This window comes from Equus asinus, chromosome 4, assembly GCF_041296235.1.
Source record: "Equus asinus isolate D_3611 breed Donkey chromosome 4, EquAss-T2T_v2, whole genome shotgun sequence".
Lineage (NCBI taxonomy): Eukaryota > Metazoa > Chordata > Mammalia > Perissodactyla > Equidae > Equus > Equus asinus.
In genome coordinates this window covers 119,235,870-119,257,833 of record NC_091793.1, presented here as the reverse complement: position 1 = coordinate 119,257,833, position 21,964 = coordinate 119,235,870, and the positions used below count along the sequence as shown (strand labels likewise).

Genomic DNA, 21,964 nt, shown 5'->3' with positions numbered 1-21,964 from the left:
TTCAGCCATGTCTTATTGAATTTTCTATTCCCAACATCTAGCATAAGTAATTGATAAAATTTATTTAATTAATGAAAGAAGAACCCAGTCAAAAGAGTTGTTGATGCTTGCTATCAATATTTTCTCACTCTTCACTTCTCTTCAACGCTCTGCAGTCTGGCTTCACCGTTAAAACTGGTCTTACCAAGGTTACTAATGAACCAAGTCTCTCTAAACTCAGTGAAACCTCGTAAGTTCTTACCTTGCTTGACCTCTTGGCAACTTTATTACTGCCAGCCACTCATCTCATCTCAAAATCTCTCATCCTTCCACTCCATAACGCCGCATTGAACTAATATCCTTGCTACCTCCTTGGCTTCTCCTTCTCAGTCTTTTTTTTCAGCCTCCTCTTTTCTTCTCTAGTGATTCTCAACCATGGATAAATATTGGAATCATTTGGGGACATTTGGAAAATCCTGATGCCCTACTAAGTGTTTTTTACTCAACTCCAATGTGTGTGTTTGTGTGTATAGGAGGGTGGTATGGAAACTACCACCAAGCAATTCTCCAACACCAGCTGGTGTCCTATAATTCAACTCAATTCTGACACTATCTACCTAGAAATAGCATCAGATCACACAGGTTAAAAGCTCAGTTCTACAAGACTGCCTCCCCTCGCCCCACACACACGCATACACACACACTTCAGATGCTAATAGCTAGTCCAGGTTGTTACCTGTGCTTTTGATGGAACGGCTATAAATCAGAGGTTCCCACAACTTCCTCCTTGGGTTTGATGAATTTGCTAGAGCAGCTCACAGAACTCAGAGAAGCATTTTACTTATTAGATTACTGGTTTATTATGCAAGGATGTAACTCAGGTACAGCCAGATGGAAGAGATGCACAGGGCAAGGCATGGAGAAAGGAGTGAGGAGCTTCCATGCCCTCTCCCAGTGAACCATTCTTCCTGAATCTCCATGTGTTCACCAACTTGGAAGCTCTCCCAACCCTGTCCTTTTGGAATTTTTTGGAGGCTCTATTACATAAGCATGATTGATCAAATCAATTGCCATTGGTGACTGATTCAACCTCCAGCCTGCTCCCCTCCCTGGAGGTCAGAGGGGTGGGACTGAAAGTTTCAACCCTTCGATTATTTGGTTGGCTCCACTGGCAAACAGTCCCCATCCTCAGGACAGGTCCAAAAGTCACCTCATTAGCACAACAAAAGACATCTTTATGACTCTCATCACTTAGAAAATTCCAAGGAAGAAGACTAAAATTTATTTCTTAGTATAAATCACAATATTATACCTACCTAGACCCACCCCAGAGATTTTATTAGTTTGGGATGAGGCTACCACCACTGGTATTCTTAAAGCTCTGCAGGAGAATGTAAACTGCATCCAGAGTTGTGCAGCACTGTCCTAGTCACTTCTCAAATTGTATGAATCCTTTGTCATCTATCCCAGGCCCTCTGATCTATTAACCTAGAGACGTCCCGGATTAAACTCATTAACCTCCATGGCTTTGATTACCATCTCTATGTCAGTTACTCTTAACTCCGAATTACCAGTACAGACCCCTCCTGACCACCCAAACATCCAACTGATTACTAAATATTTAATCCTATGTCTCACAAGACATAGCACCATCATCCATCTAACAGCCCAGGTCAGAACCTTGGGTAATATCTTTGAAATCTTCTCCTTCATCTCTCTCATTCAGTAATTACCAAGTCCTATTGAATTTGTCTTCTAAATAACCATAGAATCTCTGTTTTTCTCCATTCCTACTGCCATTGTCTTAGTATAAGCACCTATCATCTGTAGCTTAAATTATAACAAAGTCTTCCTCCAACTGTCTCACTACCTACCGTCTTGACCCATTTACTCTAAAGCATTCACTATCCTGCAACCAGAATTATCTGCCTAAAACACAAATCTCATCATGTAACTCCCTAGCGTTAAACACCTTGGGATAAATTCATACTCCTTATGTAAGCTTATAAAGTTGTAACAAAAATAATCCCAGCCTACCTCTCCAACCTACCATCTACTGCACACTTCATCGTCCAGCTGTAGGCATTTTTCCTTCATTTCAAAGATGCCCTGCTTTCAAAGATCGCAGGGTCTTTGTGCAAACTGTTTGTTCTGTCTGGCACCCTTCCCAAAACCTTTCCCTCTGGCTAACTCCGGATTTTTTTCAGTTCCCCACTTGAACATCAGTTCCTCAGGAAGACATCACCTTATTCTCCTAACCAGATTAGATCTTCTCACTACAATTTCCTCTAACAACCTAACCAATGGACTGTAAACCCCTTGGGGCAAGGACCATGTTTCTTTTGTACATCCAGGTTCTGGCCCTTGAGCATCTCTCAGTAAATGACTGAATGAATAAATGACCCACATATACAATGGATTACCATATCTGGCCCCAGAACTGTTCTCAAGGGGAGATATTGTTTAGTCATTAGGAATATCATTCAGTGATCAACGAAACTTAAAGCAAAAAATAAAATGCATTTAGAAAATCTCATCTCTCAAATTAGGTGGAAACCATTCTTTAAGAGATTGAGTTTGGGAAATTGCTGGGAAAATTAGAGAACTTAATTCCTTTAACATGATAGTTTATTAATGAAGCTCTCAGTCTTGATTTTCTGCATAATTAGCATAACAATCTATGTTCAGGGGTGATTTTTCAAAATGACCTGTCTGTATCAATTTCAGCTTCATAAGCTACAATCTAAAGATTATTACAGAAGAAAAAGAAAAGGAAAATTATCAAGAAAATATTTGAAGTTTCAACAGTGAGACATTTGCCTTTTAATGTTAAGCTAATAATTCCTGCAAATCAGTCAGAAGTCAGAGTGAGGTAATCATTAGTTTAATGACGCAATGCTAATTAACTTCACCTCTTCCAAACAGGATATGTACTATAAACCAAGAGACTGGCTAAGGTAATATAATTTCCAGAAAGAAATCTGAAGGGGAATAAGGATGACTAACTTGTGATAGACCATTGTTCTTTCCAATGAGAAAGAGAGGCACAAACAGGGACCTTAAAGGTCGAGTCACTACAGAACACTTGGTCTGGAAAACAAAAGTGAAAGTCCCATTCAGTTATTCATAGACAATAGGAAAGCAACTGCTAAAAAGTTAGTATTATTTTACGTAGGAAAGTTGAGTTTCTCTAGAGCAGTGCTGTCCAACAGAAATATTATACAAGCCACATATGAATTTTTTAATTTTATAATAGTTACATTAAAAAGTAAAAAGAAATAAGTGAAATTGACTTTAACAATATATTTTATTTAACCTAATGCATCCAAAATATTATCATTTAAATATATAATCAATATTAATTTAAAAATATTTATTTCAACATGTAACCAATGTTTAAAAAATTAATGAGATATTTTACTTTTGGGGGAGGGGGATATTAAGTTTTGAAATCCAGCATGTAATTTACATTACAGCATCTTTCACTGCAAACTAGCCAAATTTCATGTGCTTAATAGTCACAGATGGCTACTGGCTACTATATTGGACAGTGTAATTGTGTAACTTTAGACTCTATTACCCAGATAAGCGTAAATGTGTGTGTATGTGTGTGTTTGTGTGTGCGTAATGCTATTAGTGGCAACTCCAAATGAAAGATCTGGAATGTTGTTTGAATAACCAAATAAAGATAATCTTTTAATTTTACAAGCATATTTTATTATGTTCTAATTCTTTGAATATTGGTAATTCATGAGTGGACTATGATTAAACTATAGTAATGGAGTCATAATTTGTGATGCTTAATTTAGCAAGCACTCATGATCAAAGTTTCCTTTTAAAAAGCCTCAGCAAGGATGCAGAGGACCTGAGTAGGAAAGGAACAGGACATGTGGAAGTGGTCATGGTCTCCTCAGACAAGGAGTCTTCATGAACAGGCCTGGGCTCAGACCCTCCTGATGGGGAGACTACCTTCCTTTGGTTCTTAGAGGGAAGCGCCAAGGAAGTGGGAGCAGAAACACTTCTCAGGCAGGCGGGAAGGTGGAGGAAGCGTGTTGAGGGCAGGGGGAAGAGTACCTCTTCTAAGGTCAATTCACTTCACTAAAAGGGGTATCTTACTCTCAACATCTCACACTCTGAACATTCTAGATAAACAGGCATTTGCTCTCACTTCTGATTATGGCTACAGTGAATATACCACAGTATGCCATAATATTATCCATAAGGGTAAGGGGATGGGTTATTATTTTGAATTGCATAAGAGATGGGCACCATTTTAAGACATCTTGTACTGTCAGCTCCCTGGTAGCAAGTTAAGCCATTCCAAAGGAAAGAAAACAGCTGACTGACATGGCAATCATAGCTCAATCTTTAATTATTACATTTTTTAGTTGGGCCACAAGAAAACATTTTTTATTGTGTTTCATTTCAACTGTTACCTTTTGATTTATACATTTAACTTTTGATTTAGTTTATTAATTGTTCCTATTTATTAACCTCAACCTTCTTATAACAGATAATATACAGATATAGATTTAAGTAGAAAATAGAGGTAAGAAGACATAAACTAATATTGTTTGAACGTCTGCTATGTGTCTAGTTCTGAGCTAAACATCTGCCGTACATTATAGTCACTCAGATTTGAGACAGGACAACTGAACCCCTTTTATATAGAAGATTGTGTGTATGTGTGTGTATGTATACACACTTTTTTCCCTTGAAACTTCATCATAAGGAATAATACATAGTCCATAAACCTGAGAATCTGTAAATATCTTTGGTTACCAATTTATTGTTTTCAGTGTTTCCCTTCTAGACTTTTGACTCAATCCATTATTTTACAGCTTTAAGTTATTTCTGAGTTTGTTCTCAATAGAGGCACACTTTCTTTCTATAAAGAAGAGAAGATAAATTGTTTAAAATGATATAAGAGAAATAACCTCAGAGAACTCTCTTGCAAATATTCAAAGCTATTGCTACAGCTCTTAATGTTTCAACCAATTAACTGAATGGAAATCTTACTCCTCTTTGCCTTTCACCTAGTAAATGCCTTTTTTATTGACCAAAAATTTGAAAGTTAAAAAAGTCACTTTGGCGTGCCATTTCTATTAGTTCTCTTATTCACCAATCAGGCTAACGACAATCAACTTTCACTTTACTTTTACTCATTTACCCAATAAATCTTCACTTAATTCACATTTGTTGCACATCTACCACGTGCACATTTCTTTGAGGATATTTCTGCAGTCAATCTCTATGCTCCACATACCCAAAGGACTTAGGTTTTCCTCCACTTTTGACAGGCATTATTATCTATATAATATTATGACAGTCTCTTTCCAGTTAAATACAGACATCTAGAAATTGATTCAGTGCCCATCTAGACAGGAAGTAGGTGCTAAACACCAGTAGTTATAACATCACGGATCAGGAAACTATGATAGGACAACAGAAGTGAAATTTTTCCCTCTGGAGATCTTGTCAAGATCCTCTGGCAGATAAGGTTGTCTGGTCCAATCCCTCATTCTTCATCCCACAACTCTCTCACACAAGGAAAATTATGCTTTGCAGAGTTATTCTAAATGGATACGTCTGTGAATGTCTTGTGCTTTCTTAGTCTGCCTTTTGGGATAGAAAATGTTTAATGAGAGACTGGGGCTTATTCTATATGCTACAGACAACTCCTAGACTTTTATGGATGCTGAGTTAAAAATAAAAATTCCATTATGTGCATACTCTATTTGAATTCATTCTAAATGACGAGAATCAGCTTCCCAGTTTGAGAAGAAGCAAAGACTACTAAAAAAGAAAAAGAGGTTAAAGATTACTAGCTATTCTCAAGTCCATTGATAGCAAAGATAAATATGAAAAAAGTACCAGTTGTGACCTTCTATTCACAATTTACAGATGACTCATCAGCTCAGCAGATACCATATTAGATTCTTCATTTAATCTTATTTGCATTAAAGATGCATATGTGAAGAGAAAGGACTTGGACAATGCACCCAAACAGACCTGACTTTGACTTGGGGTCCCATCTTCCACTCACTAACTGAGTAACTTTAGCAAAGGTACTTGCAACCCTCTGAGCCACAGAGTCCTCACGTATAAAGTAGGAACAATGTCCATCATGACCCAGTGGTGCTTTGAGGGGGAAAAACCTTAAGCAATATAGCAGTGCTTGGAACAAGAGAGGTCTGGATTAATATTAGTTCCCCTTTCTTCCCCCAGTGTCCCAGCGAAGCAAATTTGCTTTAGCTTTGAAACAGGAACTTTCTCCCCTCCCCCAGCAGAAAACACTTTTAACTCTAAGAAGAGACATTAAGATATGACTGCAAATAGAGGCATCATTTAACATGAGCGTTTTTTTGGAGAGGAAAATGAATAATTATCTGTTAAGCTTCATTTTAATTACCTTAACCATGGAGATGCCAAGTTTTCCTTGTGTTCTTCTTTTACATTTTATATTCTAAGTAAAACTACATCATTTTCTTTTTTAGAAAGCCCTTAGGCTAAATGACAGGATGTGGGGTCAATTCCAACTACTATTCCTGATCTGCCCCTTAGCCTGTTCTTCAACAACGTTGATAGGTCAAAGACAGAAAGTCTTGGCTTAGCTGAATCCTGTCCTTTATGTGTTGAGAGACTTTAAAATGTGTTTTACACATGGGAGGACTGAGGGAGAGGTGAAGAGAATTTCTTACAAGAAACTTTCCTCCACATCGTTTTGCCAGGGTACTGCAACCACTGTCATAAGAAAAGAGAGAAAAATGTTGACAGAAAGAAGGGGACCACTTTTTATGTTAAGAAGGGAAGATGGTGTGGAGTTAAGAGTGAAAATCATTCACTTTAGACTAGAAGTACTAGGCAACATGAGTTTTTCCAGGACTTGTGCTACGGTGGAGTTCACAAGTGGAAGGTCATTCATTGCTGGTCCCAGACCCAACTCACCCAGCTGGAGCTGTTCGCACGTCCGGTCTGGATTCTTTCCGATCCGGCATCTGTAAATCGCCCCGGGATTGACCACAGAAGCATTGGCAAGCCAGTTGGCCGTGGGCGCCCCCACCACGAGCCTAAAGCGAAAGATGCGCACGTGCGCGCAGACTTGAGCTGGGCTGTCCGCTGAGCTCCTGGTCTCTACAGACGTGCAGCTGGCAGCCGGGCCGCTCCCCCTCCTCCTCCGCCCACCATCCCGCGCACCCAACCAGCCGCCCAGAACTCGCAGCTCCAGGGCCTCGCGCCAGAACGTGCCCCGAGCGCTGCCACCCCCAAGATAAGTTAGTTTCCGGAGCAGATCTCCGGCGAGCTGGCCGTCGCAGCATTCCCTTTCTGCCTCCTCCGGAGGGAGGAAAGTTTGAATCAGGCAGGGAATCTCTGAGGCGCCCTTCACACGCCGGCTCTGAGATGCCGACAGCACCCGAGTCCGACTCCACTCACCATCGGTTCGCCCCGTGGCTGTGCAGCACCACCGAGTAGCCGAACAGGGTGTTGGGGGGGCCCTCGTAGAGCAGCGCGCTCTCGGTGTCCAAGTTGTAGGGGCGCCCGGTCGGGACCCCCAGGCACAGCAGCAGCATCACCGCCTCCCGGACGGCGGCCCCTCGGGGTCCCGACCCGCGCCTCGCTTCTCCAGCCATGCGCTCTCGGAGGGAAACATTCAACACCAAACGGCCACTGTCCCAAGTTGAGCGGGATGCGACGGTCGATCAAGGGGAAGAGCGCCCCAAGAGAAGAGGCGCAGCGTGTCCGGCGCCAGCTGGCAGGAGGGTAGGAGGGCGGGAGGAAGGGAGGGACGGAGGGAGGAGGGGAAATCGGGCCGCCGCGGGCGGAGCAATCGCGGGTCGCTCTGGATGCAGCGCGCTCTCTGGGCCCCACGCCTGGTTTCTGCAGCCGGGAGGTGCGGGTACACGCGCGGTCCCGGGGCGCCGGCGGCTGGGTGGGGTCCCGGGCGTGGTACGGAGGCGCAGGACCAAGCACCGTCTCCCCCCGCGCGCGGCTGTAGGGGGCGCTGGGGGACCTTGGCTGCTCAGGACACGCGTCCGGGACGGGGCCTCCCTGCCCGCTGAGTGCAGGACGACTCGGGGCTTCCGGGGCTTTGCAAGAGCGGAGGTAAAAGGGGCATCGGGCTTCGCCTTTTAACCGTGGTTGTGGCCTGGATGCGGAGCGGCGTGGCCCCAACACAACCCGCGCGCACCCTACTATGAGCGCGGAGGCTCCGCGGCCTGCCTGGCGTGGTCCAAAGGCCAGCCACAAACCCGGGCACCGAGACTGCGGCAAGGAACCGTGCGGATCTTTCGGTGATAATTAAGCGCTAGGTCTGATCTTGGGGACGTAAGCAACCGCTAGAGAAATTAACCAGAGGGCTACAAGTTAAAAATAACGAAAGGAACTCCCTGAATGGCCCTGAGGAACATTTTGGTGACAAAGACTTTACTACTATTCAGGACTCAGAGCCTCGCTTCCTCCCTACACTTCCTCTTAATCCAGGCTGCCTGCGAGAAGAGGCAGATGAGCAGTGGCTCAGGCTGAACGGCACGTGGTTTAGGCTGTTGCTGAGTCCAACAGCGAGGCTGGGTTAAGGAAGCACTGTGTCTCGCCTCACGTCAACGGATTCCTCCGTCCGGTTTTCGATACTCGCCCTTTCCACGCATGTTACCCAGTTGCACTGGATACACCTGCCATCAGGGGTGTAGACCCAGCGTGAGGTCAAGAGACAGGCACCATCATGAGCCTCCGAAAAGGCACTGGAGACCCACAGCACAACACACCTGAACTGGGTGATGATTCGCATCCTGATACAATCCCGACGTGCCTCAGGTTTCTGTCTAGAGCAACCAGAGACAGCCATAAAGATGTGGCTCCAGTTGTTGATTATTGCTGTCTGGCAAAACAAAAGAAGAAAGAAAGAGGGTTCATCAAAGGGGGTGTGTGCGCATTAAAACCATACTGAAATAGCACATCTTAAGTTGTAATGGCAGACACATAGTTTAAATACTCATTTATTCAGTATATTTCTTGGGCAGGCACTTTGCTAGGCCCATAGGATACCACAGTGAACAAGGCAGGACAAGCCTTCAGGAAAATTTTCACCTACAAGGTAGATAAAGTTTTACTAATTAGAGAAAATTCTGAATGCTTTAGGGACATGTAAAGAGAGATTTGAAGGACACGGAGGGTTGAGTTAGGCTATGAAGTTTGAGGGGAGTGATGAGGGGTGGCGCCAGCAGGGCCAGGTAGAGGACCGGGAAGAGGTGGTCGTGGTGGAGCGTTTAGCTGCCCTCACGCAGGTTAGTGTGATAGGCGGCTGAACAGGGAAGTAGAGGTGCCTTGTGAACCTCCTAAACCAGGTTGGGTATTTTCAGCTCTGTTCTGGGGCCGACAGGAAGCTGCTGAAGGATTTGTCTTGGTCAGCTGTGGGTTTCAAAAGTGTGAAGAAAAGACTGAATACAGAAAACCTAATTTTGGAGACTCCTGCCGTCATGAGTAGTGAGATGATGGTGGCCTGGAGTAGGAAGTAGCAGGAAGGATAGAGGAAAAAATAGATTCAAGAGATGTCTGAGAGACAGAGCCAGCAGAACTTGGTGATAGTATCGGTAAATACAAATGTGAGTCGAGATGAAGGAGTCAGGATGACTCCCAAATTTTGAGTTTGGGATCTGGGTGTATGGTGCTAATTCATAGAGAAAAACACCCTGGAGGAATGAGGTTATGCATGTGTGTGTATGTGAATGCATACAGATGGAGGGCACTGATGAATTAAGTTTTAGACAGGTGGAGTTTGAGATGTTTGTGGAATGTTTTATTCTAGCCAAACCCAACTCAATTATTTTTACTTTTTTGTCAACACACAAAACAGGAGAAACAGTAAGCCTTTCTTATTATTTGCAACAAAGTAAAAGATAAATAATGGTGGGTGATAAATCTGTTGTAAAAATGAAGTGGCTTCCAGAAAAGTAGCTATCGGGGCCCGTGGTGAATGGTCCTCTCTGTTTTTCCACTCAGGGTGTATTTGTTTCTGAGTAGATCTACGTGCTGATTTCAACCCAGTTCTACAACTAGCTCACACTGTCATCACTCTGAATTAAGTAATCTTTCTAGTTTGCAGGCACAAAATTTCCAGGTGAGGTCCAGGGAGCAGGTATACCAAGGCACTGCCACACCCTCCAGACTCTGGCAATGTCAGAGCCACTGATCTGAACCCCTACCTCCTCCTTTCCCTCCTTTCACCAAAATCTTATACAATGACATCTGCTCAACACGGTTCTTTCCATAGCATGATTAACATGAGTAGCGGCCAGCAGAGCACTTGATGGGCAGGACCTTATTTCTATGACTGTGGTTATGGTTATGATTTCACCACCTTTCCAGAAACAGTCAACATTTACTACTTCGTATGCTACGTTAGGCCTGAATTTCCTTCCTTCAAGGCTTAGAGAACAGTTCACTTTTCCTGAGTCTGTAGGAATAAAGGATTTTTAATGTTGCTTTGACAAAGCCTGAAGATACTGGTCTCTCTCTAATCAATGCTTTTGTAGGGAAGTGTGAGAATCAGGTCGGGTGGAGCACGGAGGGGTCGAAGAGGAGGACTTTTAAAACTACCTATGCCTATCCCTCACCCTCAACTGAACTTAAATGTTCATTCAATTAATATGAGTCATTTGATCAATATACAGTCATGAGCCGCATAACAACTTTGCAGTCAACAAAGGATCACATATATGATGGTGGTCTTTTAAGATTAGTACCATACAGCCTGGGTGTGTAGCAGGCTGTACCATCTGGGTTTGCGTAAGTACACTCTATGATGTTCGCACAACAAAAATCACCTAACAATGCAGTTCTCAGAACATAGCCCCGTCGTTAAGCGACCACGACTGTAAATCAAATGCCCAATGTATTCCAGGAGCTGCATTAAGGAACTCAAATAGGAATAAAAGACAAAATACAAGTGACCTCTATCCTTGATAAGGAATCTTCCTCAGGAGAGAGGATTCTATTATGGGCTCGCCCAACTTCTCACTTGTTATCAAGAGTGAGCATTTCTCCTTCTTGAAAGCCTCTCTTCTCGTGATAGTACTTTTTTTGAGTGCCCGCCTTTCTATCTGGCCACGCTGAGTCTGCCTTGCTGGCTCCTTTTCTCTATCATAAGTGTTGGAAAGCCCCAGGGCTCCGTTTTGAAGCCTCTTTCCTTCTCTTTCCCTCCTCCCTCTTTAGGAGATCTAAATACAAGCTACATAATACCATGAAATACCACCAAGAGTCCCCAAGTCATGTCTCCAGCCTGGACCTCTCTTCTGAGCTCTGGGTTTCTTATGTTTTACTGCCTACCTGATGTCTCTACTTGGGTGTCTAGAGGGCATTGAGCACCTAACACATCTAACACTGAGTTCTGGTTCCCTCACCTGCGTCTAAACCATTCCTTTACCCAATCGCTTCCTTTCCAGGAAATAGCACCCCAACTGCCCAGTTATTCAGACTGGGAGTTTGGAAATAATCTTTGATCCTTCCTTCCCCTATTCCCCACATTTAATCCATCAAACAATAAGTTCTATTAATTCGACCTTCAGAATATATCTCAAGCTCACCTGTTTATCTTCTGCCCGGCTGCTGGCCTCTTCCAAGTGCAGTAATCTCACTGGGGCTAGTCAGTAATCCACCACCTGGTCTCCCTACTTGTCCCTCCCTGACACCATCAATTTTCTACATAGAAGCTAAAGTGAACTTTTAAAATTCTAAATCAAATCATGCATGCCCCTCCCTTTCCCTTTAAGAATCCTTTAAGTGGTTTCCTATTGCTCTTCTAGTACAAACCACACTTAACGTGGCCTGCAAGGACCCTATGATCTGGCCTCTGACTGTTTTGACAGCTCGCCATTGGCCACTTCCCCCAGCATCACTTGGATCTGACTGGCATTTTTAAGCCAGGTGACTGGGACAATGGTGGTACCATGAAAAAACATAACAAAAAGCAACCAGGAGGAAAAGCTGAAATGAGGAGAAAAGGGAGAGTGTTTGGACAATGCCAGCTGAGTTCCAGAGATGAGTCTGAGATGGTGGTGGAACATTCATAGACGCATCTGGCAAGTAGTGTTTAGATTTTTTATTTGTTTGCTTGTTTTACTTTTTCTTTACTACACATTTTTAATTAGTAAAGCAAGCATGCAATATGTAAGACAATTAGTGATGCATTGAGAAAATGTTGACAATCTCTCCCTGCCTCCCACTAGTCCAACCCTCTGAGGTGTGCGCGCGCCCCCCCTCCCCCGCCAATAACTTGATTGCACCCAATTGCTTGTCTCAAGGTCTGTTCTTGGGTGATCCAGACTAAGACAATAGAAGATCAGGGTTTTTGTTTTTTGGGTTTTTTTTTTCACAGTAATAAAGTTCCCAACAGGAAACAAGAAGCTCTGATTCTTTTACCCTGGTCTATAACATTAGACCAAATTTCCTGATGCTTGAATATAAATATCAATGACAGGGTTAAAAGAAACATGAAACAAGGCTTCTCCTCAGTTATAAGCGTTCTGCTGCTGAGAAATTGTGAAACGTGAAACACACCTCAGACACCTGCTCCCCACCCAAGACCTGGAGGCTGGGGCATTTATCCAAGAACTCATCCTCTACTGGTGGAGGGTTAACTTCGTTACACTTACAGGTGCACCTGTTTGCAGGTAAGCACGCTCCCAGGTGCCGAAGAAGTCCTCAGGGGGAGACTGGAGACACAGGCTCTGGGAAGCTGCCGACTTGCTGAAACCGTCTACCCAGCATGGGGGGCAGGAGGCGGGAGTCAGGTAGCCCAAGGGGCGGGGCATCGACAGCGTCTACCACAACTGCCAATCAAAACTTTCGGCGGTTTGTTAGCGTTGCTCAAGCCTAGTTTTCAGTCTCTTACATTAAGTTTTGTCTGGTTGGATGGGGAAAATGAATGTGGGTAAAGCACTTAATACAAGGCTTAGCACATAATAAACACTGCATAAACAGTAGCCCTTTCTCCTTCATTCTCCTTTTCTTCTCATCATCCTCATCATTAACGATGTAGTTTATTTAGAAATGAACTACTTACAGAAATAAACTATATGGCAATCCGAGCTCAGAGCCAATGACTCATATGTGGACAGTTACCTAAGTTAATGAGGCATTTTCTGTCTCTATTTGCTTACATCTATTTATACACTCATTCAACAAATATTTATTGAACACCTATTATGTGTAACTGAGAGATGCTGTGCATAAGATGGTAAACAGACTTGGGATCCTTATCCTCTTTAGATGTACATTCCAATAGGGCAACCAGGCAATAAACAATATTCAACAAATGTTTCCTAGTTTTAGTCTTGTCACTTTTCAGACATTGACATATATAAGCAGATGCTTTTTTCTATAGCACAACTACGACTATGTCATTTCCCTGCTCAAAGACTCCTAATGGTTCCTCCTCCAACTCAACCCAAATAAATCAGAATTTCTTGCCTGGGGCTTAATACTCTCCAAGCTTGGCCTCAAACTAACTTTATTCCCTGTAGGAATGTTCCCTTTAGTTTGGAAAATTAACAGATCAAGAAATAACTATTTATACCAGTAGGTACCAAATGTCATACAAAATGGTACATGACAGAGAGATTCGATAGACAGAGAGGTTTCTTCTGGCTGGGGTGTTCAGGGCAATTTTTCTGGAGTAGAAGGGCAATTTTGAAGAACTTTCACTTTTTACCAGTCTTTTCACAACTCTTGAAACTACTGATACTTTGTAACTTCTTAAGCCAAGTCTATTTCATGCTTCAGTTCAGGAGAAGAAACAATTGCTCCTCTTGTTACAGTGTATAAAGAACCTAGTATAAAACCATGCTCCCTTCAGAGCACATAGTTATTATGTGACAACATTTTATCTCCTAAGTAATCTGACCTGCAAGATTGGATTTGTGCGCTGAAATGCTTTGACAACTGGTCCAGGCAGGATCTCAAAGGCTCACAAAACACACAGATAGTTTTAGAGTATCGCTCTCTTCTATTATCAGAGGTTAGAGTCTGTGTATAAAAGTGCTATGCAACAGTGTCTTATCTGAAGCCTCTCCTACACATGACCTCATCTTGAAAACCCGAGTTCCTAGGCATTTCAGAAGGGGACATGGTGAATAAAAAGTGTAAAATTGGTTAATCATGGGTAAAGTTAGATCACACAACAAACGTTTATGTCCATATGTCCCAAGCACTTTGAAGACACAAAAGAAATTAAAGATATGTTCTCATTCTTGAATAGCTGGCAATATAATTAGACAGAACACATACAAACTTGAAACCAGAAAACAATTTCAAAGCTACTTACAAAATAGGTTGTGAATATAACACAAATTATGCAATGTAATAGTGATGTTTTCAGAGTAGCAAAACGTTTTGTGGAGGGACTAAAGGAAATAAAGCTAGTTTAATCTTACATTTATCTCACTTTCTTTCTTTTCTTTTTTTAAACCAGACCAAACTGGAAGAACACGGAGATTAGTCTTTGTAGACTAGATAGAAGAGATAAGAGAACATCAGAAACTAAGATATCATCAGTAAGGAGGAAGAATGTAAACTGTGGAAAGACGCTATACCACTTTGTAAGGATGAAAAGTGGGAAATAGAAATAATTTAATGCATCAAATTTTCCTGAATTGTTTAAAATCCTACAAGAACTTTGGGAAAATCATTCTAATTTGGATTAGTGAAATATAATGAATACTACTACAAATACAAAAATAATTTCAACTCCATCTCATGTCTATGCATTGAGAGACCAGCAGACAGTTTGGATGTTCTATTTTGGGTGCACACTGAAAACCAGCTTTGTTTATAACAGTTGCACAGTATATTGACCCAGTAAAGTAAATTTCCTCTGTTTATAGAAACTGAAAAAACTATTTTGGTTTTGAAACCACATGTTGTTCATAAGGAACTCATTAGAATTGTGGATAAAAGCGAAAAAATCAATTTCAGACCCATCTTCTTATTACTGTCCAAAGAATGATAATACTAATTCAATACAGTAATAGTATAAACATTTTGTGTATGTGGATTGTAGATATATTTCTTACTCTTTCCATGCTTCACAAAAAAATTGGCAGGCTTTTCAAAAACCAGTTTTAGAAAGCATACAGGGACTGGGGAGACGTGGAGTCTGACAATAGAACTGCCCTTATATTTTTACAGCTTCTTTGTTATTAACATAAAAGACTTCAATTAGATTGTTGGTAAAGTTATTTCCATTTCCAAAATGTTATTGTTTAAGTTACCATACACAGCTAGAGAAATCTATTTTTTTCAGAGCTTGCAATAGGAATCAGAAACCACACATAGATAGGCAGGTAAAGGGCATTCAATTCAGTTCATAACTCCATTCAAGAAGGTGAGATGATGCAACTGTAAAGAGAAAAATATGAATCTTGAATAAATATCAGCATCTAGATATCTATATGTCGATATCTATAATTGGCTATCTTCATCTATCATCTATGTATCTATCACTTATCTTATTATCTGTTGGCTTAGTTAAGTATGTGCAGAATAGAAATGTTGAACTTTCTTTCCAGAAATGTTTAATGAAACTTTTTGTAATTGTGATGCTGTGATATAATAAGACGTATGTATTTTGGTCTTCATCTCCAGCTCCTGGCCAGAACTCCTAGAACCTTGTGATTTCCTAATCGATAAAGGTGAAAGCAGCAACTTTTGTTACAATATTTGGTTTTGTCCCCACTTCCTGAAATAGCTCTGGAGGGATAAAGGTGACTTTTGGAAAGCTTCTGAGAATGGGGGCTCGTTGCCAGGGGAACCAACCATGTCATTAGAGGACTGGAACTTTCAGCCCCATCCCCCAAGCTCCAAGGAGAGAGGAAGGAGGCTAGAGATGGAGTTCAGTCACCAACGACCAACGATTTAATCTGTTGTGCTTATATAATAGAACCTCCATTAAAAAAATTCTAAATGATGGGATGTGGAGAGCTTCCTGGTTGGTGAGCACTTTGAGGTGCTGGGAACGGGGTGAGCCCAGAGTGGGTGTGGAAGCTCTGTAAATCTCCCTGCCCCCAGACCTTGCCCTATGCCTTCCGTCTCTTGCCCTATCTCTTCCATCTGGCAGCTCCTGAGTTGTATCCTTGATAATAAACCAGCAAACATAAGTAGTTTTTCCCTGAGTTTTGTGAGTCATTTCAGCAGATTATTGAACCTCCAGAGGGAGTCATGGGACGCCCAACTTCAGCAGGCCCAGACTTGTGAAAGGCATCTTTGTGGTGGGACTGAGCCCTTAACCCATGAGGTCTGTGCTAACTCTAGGTGGTTCGTGTCAGAATTGACTTATATCATAGGACACCCAGTTGGTGTCCGCAGAGAATTAGAGAATTCCTAGGTGTGGAAAACCCACACATTTAGTGTCAGAAGTGATTAATGTAGAGAAAAGAAGCAGCTTTTTCCTTTACTATGGTTTCACAAGTGACTTCCCTAGGACTCATGTCCCTTTGTACTCTTATATGTGTGGTCTTTTGGTAAATCACCAAAAAATACATTGCGCTTGTATGGATCTTTACAATTTACAGAGTACATTTTCCAAGCTGCACTAAAGTAAATGTGAAGTAATTATCAGTAAAGCTTGAGATCCCAGGGGCATCATATGGTGCAAAGGAAATGTTATAAGGTGCACCATGGTGGCCAAGACTACGTTTTTATATTAAAGGAAAAAAATGGGGACATGATTTTCATTTTAGGTTTAATCTGGAAATTATTCTTCTCATCAAGAAGTGAGCAAGTAAGATCAGTACAGCAAAACTCAGAGGCAAAATGTGAAAAGACACCTAGACAGATCACAGGCAGATCTCAGGGACAAGGAGAACTGCAAAGACAGAACATTCCTGGGGTAACACAGACCTGATTAAAGATGATTTTATAGTATAACTGGGGAAGACTGGAACCTCTATTAATGCAGACTGAGCTTTGAGTAATTGCATGTGAAAAGTTGGGGAGCCAATCTATTCAGGAATAACTCCAAATAAAAGGAAGTGCCACTCCAGGTTGCTTTAATGTGATTCCAGTACAAATTAGGGCGTAGAGGTGAAGCGTGTACAGGAACAAGGTCAGGCCAACAGGTGGGAAGCAGCACTGACCATGCCAGCAACAATTTTCTTGGTCACAACTGAGTAAAGGCTATCTCTGATTCTTCAAGGAGGAGAGATTGAAAGTTAATATCAGAAGTCTACAACTTAGCTGATTTTTAAAAAAATTAGTAGTGTTATAAGTTACATGTAATTCACAGTCCTCTGTGACTTAAGTCAATCCTATTTGATGTTTTTATTCTAGTACAAAGTCCTGAGATACCAGTTTTAATTATATGTCTGGTTCTGGTCTAGAAGCTTCTCAACTAAAAATTGCAGTCAAAATTCTGCTACCTAGAATACTTACCAGTTAGGTAGAAGATAATGCTGTCTCACCAAGGCCTATTCTTAGCTCCTTAAATAAAATTTATATTACCAGTTTATATACGCTAATTCTATTGATCCTTAGAAGAAAATATTGAGTTAAGTAGAATGATTTTCTTTCATTTTAGAGATGAGGCAATGGCTTCCAAAGTGTTAAGTGGATTTCTCAAGGCGAGTGACTACATTCCTGACCCTCTTACATTCCCTTACTGTGGGGCTGGGTTGGCCCAAATTGAAGGAAAGCCATCAGGGTGGGTGCCAGGACTTGGGTCTCTGGGAACAGAATTGGGCAAAAATAGAAAGACATTCCTCACATTTGAGTTAGACAAACCAAGATTAATCCATTCAACTGAAGAACAGAAGTGGGGAAAAAAGAAGGCAAAACTAAAGTTCAGGAAATAGGAGGAAACCGACAAAACAGGAGCAGGTCCAAATGTGCGATTGCTGTGAACAGAGCTGAAGCATTTATAGCTGGTGTAGATTGGCTTTGCTGTTTTAAAGCTACAGAGATTGCCTGGGGAGGATGTTATAGTATTTGTAAGTGACTGAGATAGGATTCAAGGACTGGTCTGCTATTCAAACTTACTATTTTTCATTATTTCTTTCCCATACCCCTCAGGGCCTATACTGTCTGTGTATAGAGAAGAGAAACTTGGTATCTGAAGACATCAGAAAAAGAGTCTACTCTGAGAAATCATCCATGATCACTCCAAGAAATTTTGCCTTTAAATGTTCACAGTACCCACTTGTTTAATTTCTAGCTTAGTTGATTTCAGATTCACAATTTTTTCCTTGTAAATTAAGGAAGCTTTGGGAGTGCAAACTCTGAACCACTCTGTCAAGGCAGTTTTGAGAAGCCACTCTGCTCAGCCTAGTGCATTTCACATGCATAAGCGTTAAGTATTGGAAATGAGGTTGAAGGAAAGAAATTAAACAGGATGACTTTCTGTATCTCTGTAAGTTGGATCTTAATGAGACTTTATTAAAAATAATTCCTGGACCACCTGACCTACCTTTATTCAGATATAAATGTAAAAATCAATCTATTTCAAACTTTATTCAGAATAATTTTCAGGTTATTCACACAAGATATAATTAGCCAGTCTACATTTCTACCAATAATTAGGAGTGGGTTATACTAACATTTAACTGAACTCCAATAAGTTAATAGTATAAAGACTGCCCTCCAAGGCTTCAGCAAGCTTGCATAATTCTTTAGGGGCTGCAGACATAGGCTAGCAGCAGAGTCATGGGCCCTGTGGTAGATGGAGCAAAGTCTGGGTGGAAATGATCCAAATTTAATCTCCCTGCCTGTTTACAACTGCCACTTCCACTAGCCTTACGTTTTATTCAGACATGGAAAAAGTTGCTATATAGCTTTCGGCTGTTAAGTGATTTTGAAAGTGTTCATAAATCTTTATGAAATCCAATTCAGTTTCCCACTAGAAATAGTTTAGGGAGTGGGCAAAAGTGCTTTCATAGCTCCACTAAAAAATTTTTCATTGAATCAAATGAAATTTTAGTGGTTTGACTGAAATGAATCCTTGTTTTGGGATCAATGTCAGTATTGACAGTAGTTACTGCCAATGGGCATTTCAGCAACTTTGAGTCCCTGAGGCTGTTTATAAAGTAAAAACCATAGAGCAGAACAGAGATGAGGCAGGATTAAACCTTGTCCACTGCCCTCATAACAGACTCTCATTCTAAACCACACTATCAGTAGCACCAGACTATTTTTTTAAAGCCAGGAGAACTGTCTTAAAAAAAACAACAACCCAGATTTCATAACTTCACTTGGTAATCACAGACAAGACTTCCAAATGGTTTTTGACTCCAATTTAGAGGAATTCCTTGTTTTTCACAAGAGAGAGCTCAGCTAAAAGAGACAGGAGGCATACACAGGCTACGGATATTGTTTGAAGTGAGATGATAGTCTGACATATAAACAACATCAAAAGGTCTCCTGTATGGGAATTGAAGTGAAGAGAGGGTTTGTCTGAGGGTAAACTTTCTTGTTCTTTTATGCTCCTCTGTATTTGTAACTCAGATATCTGTTAACAGATAAAATCTGCCCCTCTTCTCTTGGAACCTCCCTAACCCCTTGTCAGTGCCCATATCCTTAGAAGATCTCCCTCCTTTCAGGGTCCTCATCACAGGAATGACTCTGAGGTCATTCCTTTAGCCCACGCCATGAATGCTGTCCAGGCTACCAGAGTCATTTCATTTTAGATCTGGCTTTGTTGTGACAAATTTTAGGCATCAACAAGAAAATTACAGACAAGTTCCCTGTTTTCCTTGAATTCATTTCCTGCCTATATATTCATTCTTTCTCTCAGTGAATATTTACTGACACCTACTCTATGCCAGACACTGTGGTCGGTGCTTCAAATACAAACATAAACAAGACATGACCCTGCACTCGAGGAAATTACAGTATATATCCATGAGATTGACATAAATAAACTACCATACTTTTTAAAAGTGCTATATTCCATGTGTGAACAAAGAAAGGAGTGGTCAATTCTGAGAGTCAGGAAAAGCTTTATCTGAGGGCGGCCATCTACATGGAATCTTCCAATGTTATTAGCTGCTTACTGGGTAGGGTGTTGGAGCACGAGGATGGCAAGGAATCTCATGGCACATTTAGGGAACTTTTAGGAGCAGCAGGAAGAGACAGAAGAGGTATGCAGGGTCTAGATTATAAAAACATCATATATCATGCTAAGGAGTATGAATTTTTATTAGATTCAGAAAAAAATATTTTATGTAGTAGAAAAACATGTCTAGAGAGATCAGAGTGACAGGAAATTAGAAGCAGATAGTGTAGTTAAAAGACCGATGTGTTAGTATAGAAGAGAGTTGCCAAGAGCCCAAATAAAATGAGTCTTAAAGAGCTAAATAGAAAAGTATGGGGTGAGGGCAAGATTGGAATGGGAAGATAATTATGGCAGGGTTGGTTGTGTTGAGCTTGAATTTTCTGAGAGAAATCCACGTGAGTATGTTCCAGAGACAATTAGACAGATAATTTGGAGACTCAGGAGAGACACCTGTACTTAAGGAATTATCTTGGTAGCATCATTAACATACAGATGGATGATGGAGAGCATATAGAATGCGAAAAAAAATAGAGCTTTGGGAAGAATCTTGGAAGATACCAAAGTTTTGGGTCAGGCAGAAGAAAAGGAAACAACAATTAGGTCTATGAAGTAATCATCAGAGAGACGAGAGAAGCAGGGAAATGTCATGTCTCAGATGACCAAGAGTAGAGAGTATTAAAAAGAAAGTGTCCTACATGTGAAATGGGACTGACAGGTCAAGTACTATGGGGGTTTAGTAATTAGGGGCTGTTTGGAAACGTACGATTTATATGACTGCTTTCAAACACTTAGGGTGTCTGGAGGAAGCTGGGTGAGAAAGATCTTAAGGGTGACCCTGGGGCTGCATGTCTGCTCCTTCCAAGAGGGAGGGCTGAGTGAGGGCCCTTTGAGATCATCACATGCTTATACTCAAGACCAGCATTAAGGCCAAAAATCAGTCCTGGGAAAGGAAGACTCCTCCCTCTGAACGTTAGTTTTTCCCTGTAGTAGCTGGTTTCCTCACTTCCCTACTCATCTTTTCTGCCAACATTTGCCTCATCTTCTTTCTCGCCATCTTCTATCTCCCCATCTTCTTTCTCTTGGTATCTGTTACTACCAGATACCAAGCCCTCACTCAAATCTCCACTCTATCAGCCTCAGCTTTGGTCCCAACATTTAGTTCCCTCTCTCCTCCTGTAAGGATGGCAACTAAGGATCACCACTATGAATAACCATGAACAACTTCCCTGCCCCATATTCCAGCTACTTCAGTCTCTTCAAATTTAGAAGGAGTTGGTTCTTTGAAGGGGGTTATGGACATGTGAATCTTAGAGCTTGCAAACTTCACATGGAGAATGTAGCTCTAACAAGGAGTATTGGAAAATGAAGGGAAGCAAGAGGGTCTACACAGGAAGACCAAGTCTTGGGTTCAGCAGGGGAAGAATGAAGGCACCCAAGGACGTGATTGTACTTCAACATAACACACCAGATCCTGTTGTCAGATGCCAACTCTTCCTAATATCATTGCCCCTGTGGTATGTGGGCTGAGTGATCAGCACGTAGTTGTGTTGCTGCATCATAGACTGGTGTGTAGAGAAGGTCAGGCTCTGAGAGGATCAGAGGTTCTTGAAATTTTAAGTGAGCTCATGCCACCCAGGTAGTCTGCTGATGTGTTTGAGAGTGGGCTGAGTTTTGAACAAACTGGGTGGTTTTAGAGAAACTTGGTTCAGAAATTTGGTTCAGAATCCAGGATGGAAGTATTTCAAAGGAGCCAAATACTTCCAACAAAGTGAAGGTCTTGTTCCAGGGAATTCAGTGGCTAAAGACTTGGCTGTTTGTATTTTTGCTAATTGGTCAACTTGGATTCTAGGCAGCTCCCCACTCTGCCCCCCTTCCTGCCCCCCCCACCTCGTCTCACACACACACACACATACATACTGCTTTGTAAAGTTGTGCCCTACTAAAGTGAGA

At 41.6% G+C, this 21,964-nt stretch overlaps 1 protein-coding gene across 3 annotated transcripts in view; it reads right to left on the bottom strand.

Annotated features, from left to right (window-relative positions):
• The window catches only part of ITGA4 (integrin subunit alpha 4), a 77,781-nt gene extending 66,974 nt beyond the window's left edge, over positions 1 to 10,807 (bottom strand). Inside the window, exons 1-2 of one of the 3 annotated variants that reach the window (XR_011502882.1) lie at positions 7,414 to 8,742; positions 6,928 to 7,049 (exon numbers count right to left, since the gene is read on the bottom strand). Coding sequence is in view for 1 of the 3 variants with exons in the window: in XM_014834042.3 (XP_014689528.2) it covers positions 6,928 to 7,049; positions 7,414 to 7,610 (319 nt within the window). In the remaining 2 variants the exon portion in view is untranslated. Of the gene's footprint in view, positions 1 to 6,927; positions 7,050 to 7,413 lie in introns of all 3 variants that reach the window. The other 2 variants (XM_014834042.3, XM_070508204.1) reach the window with 2 other exon arrangements.
• Between the last annotated feature and the right edge of the window lie 11,157 nt (positions 10,808 to 21,964).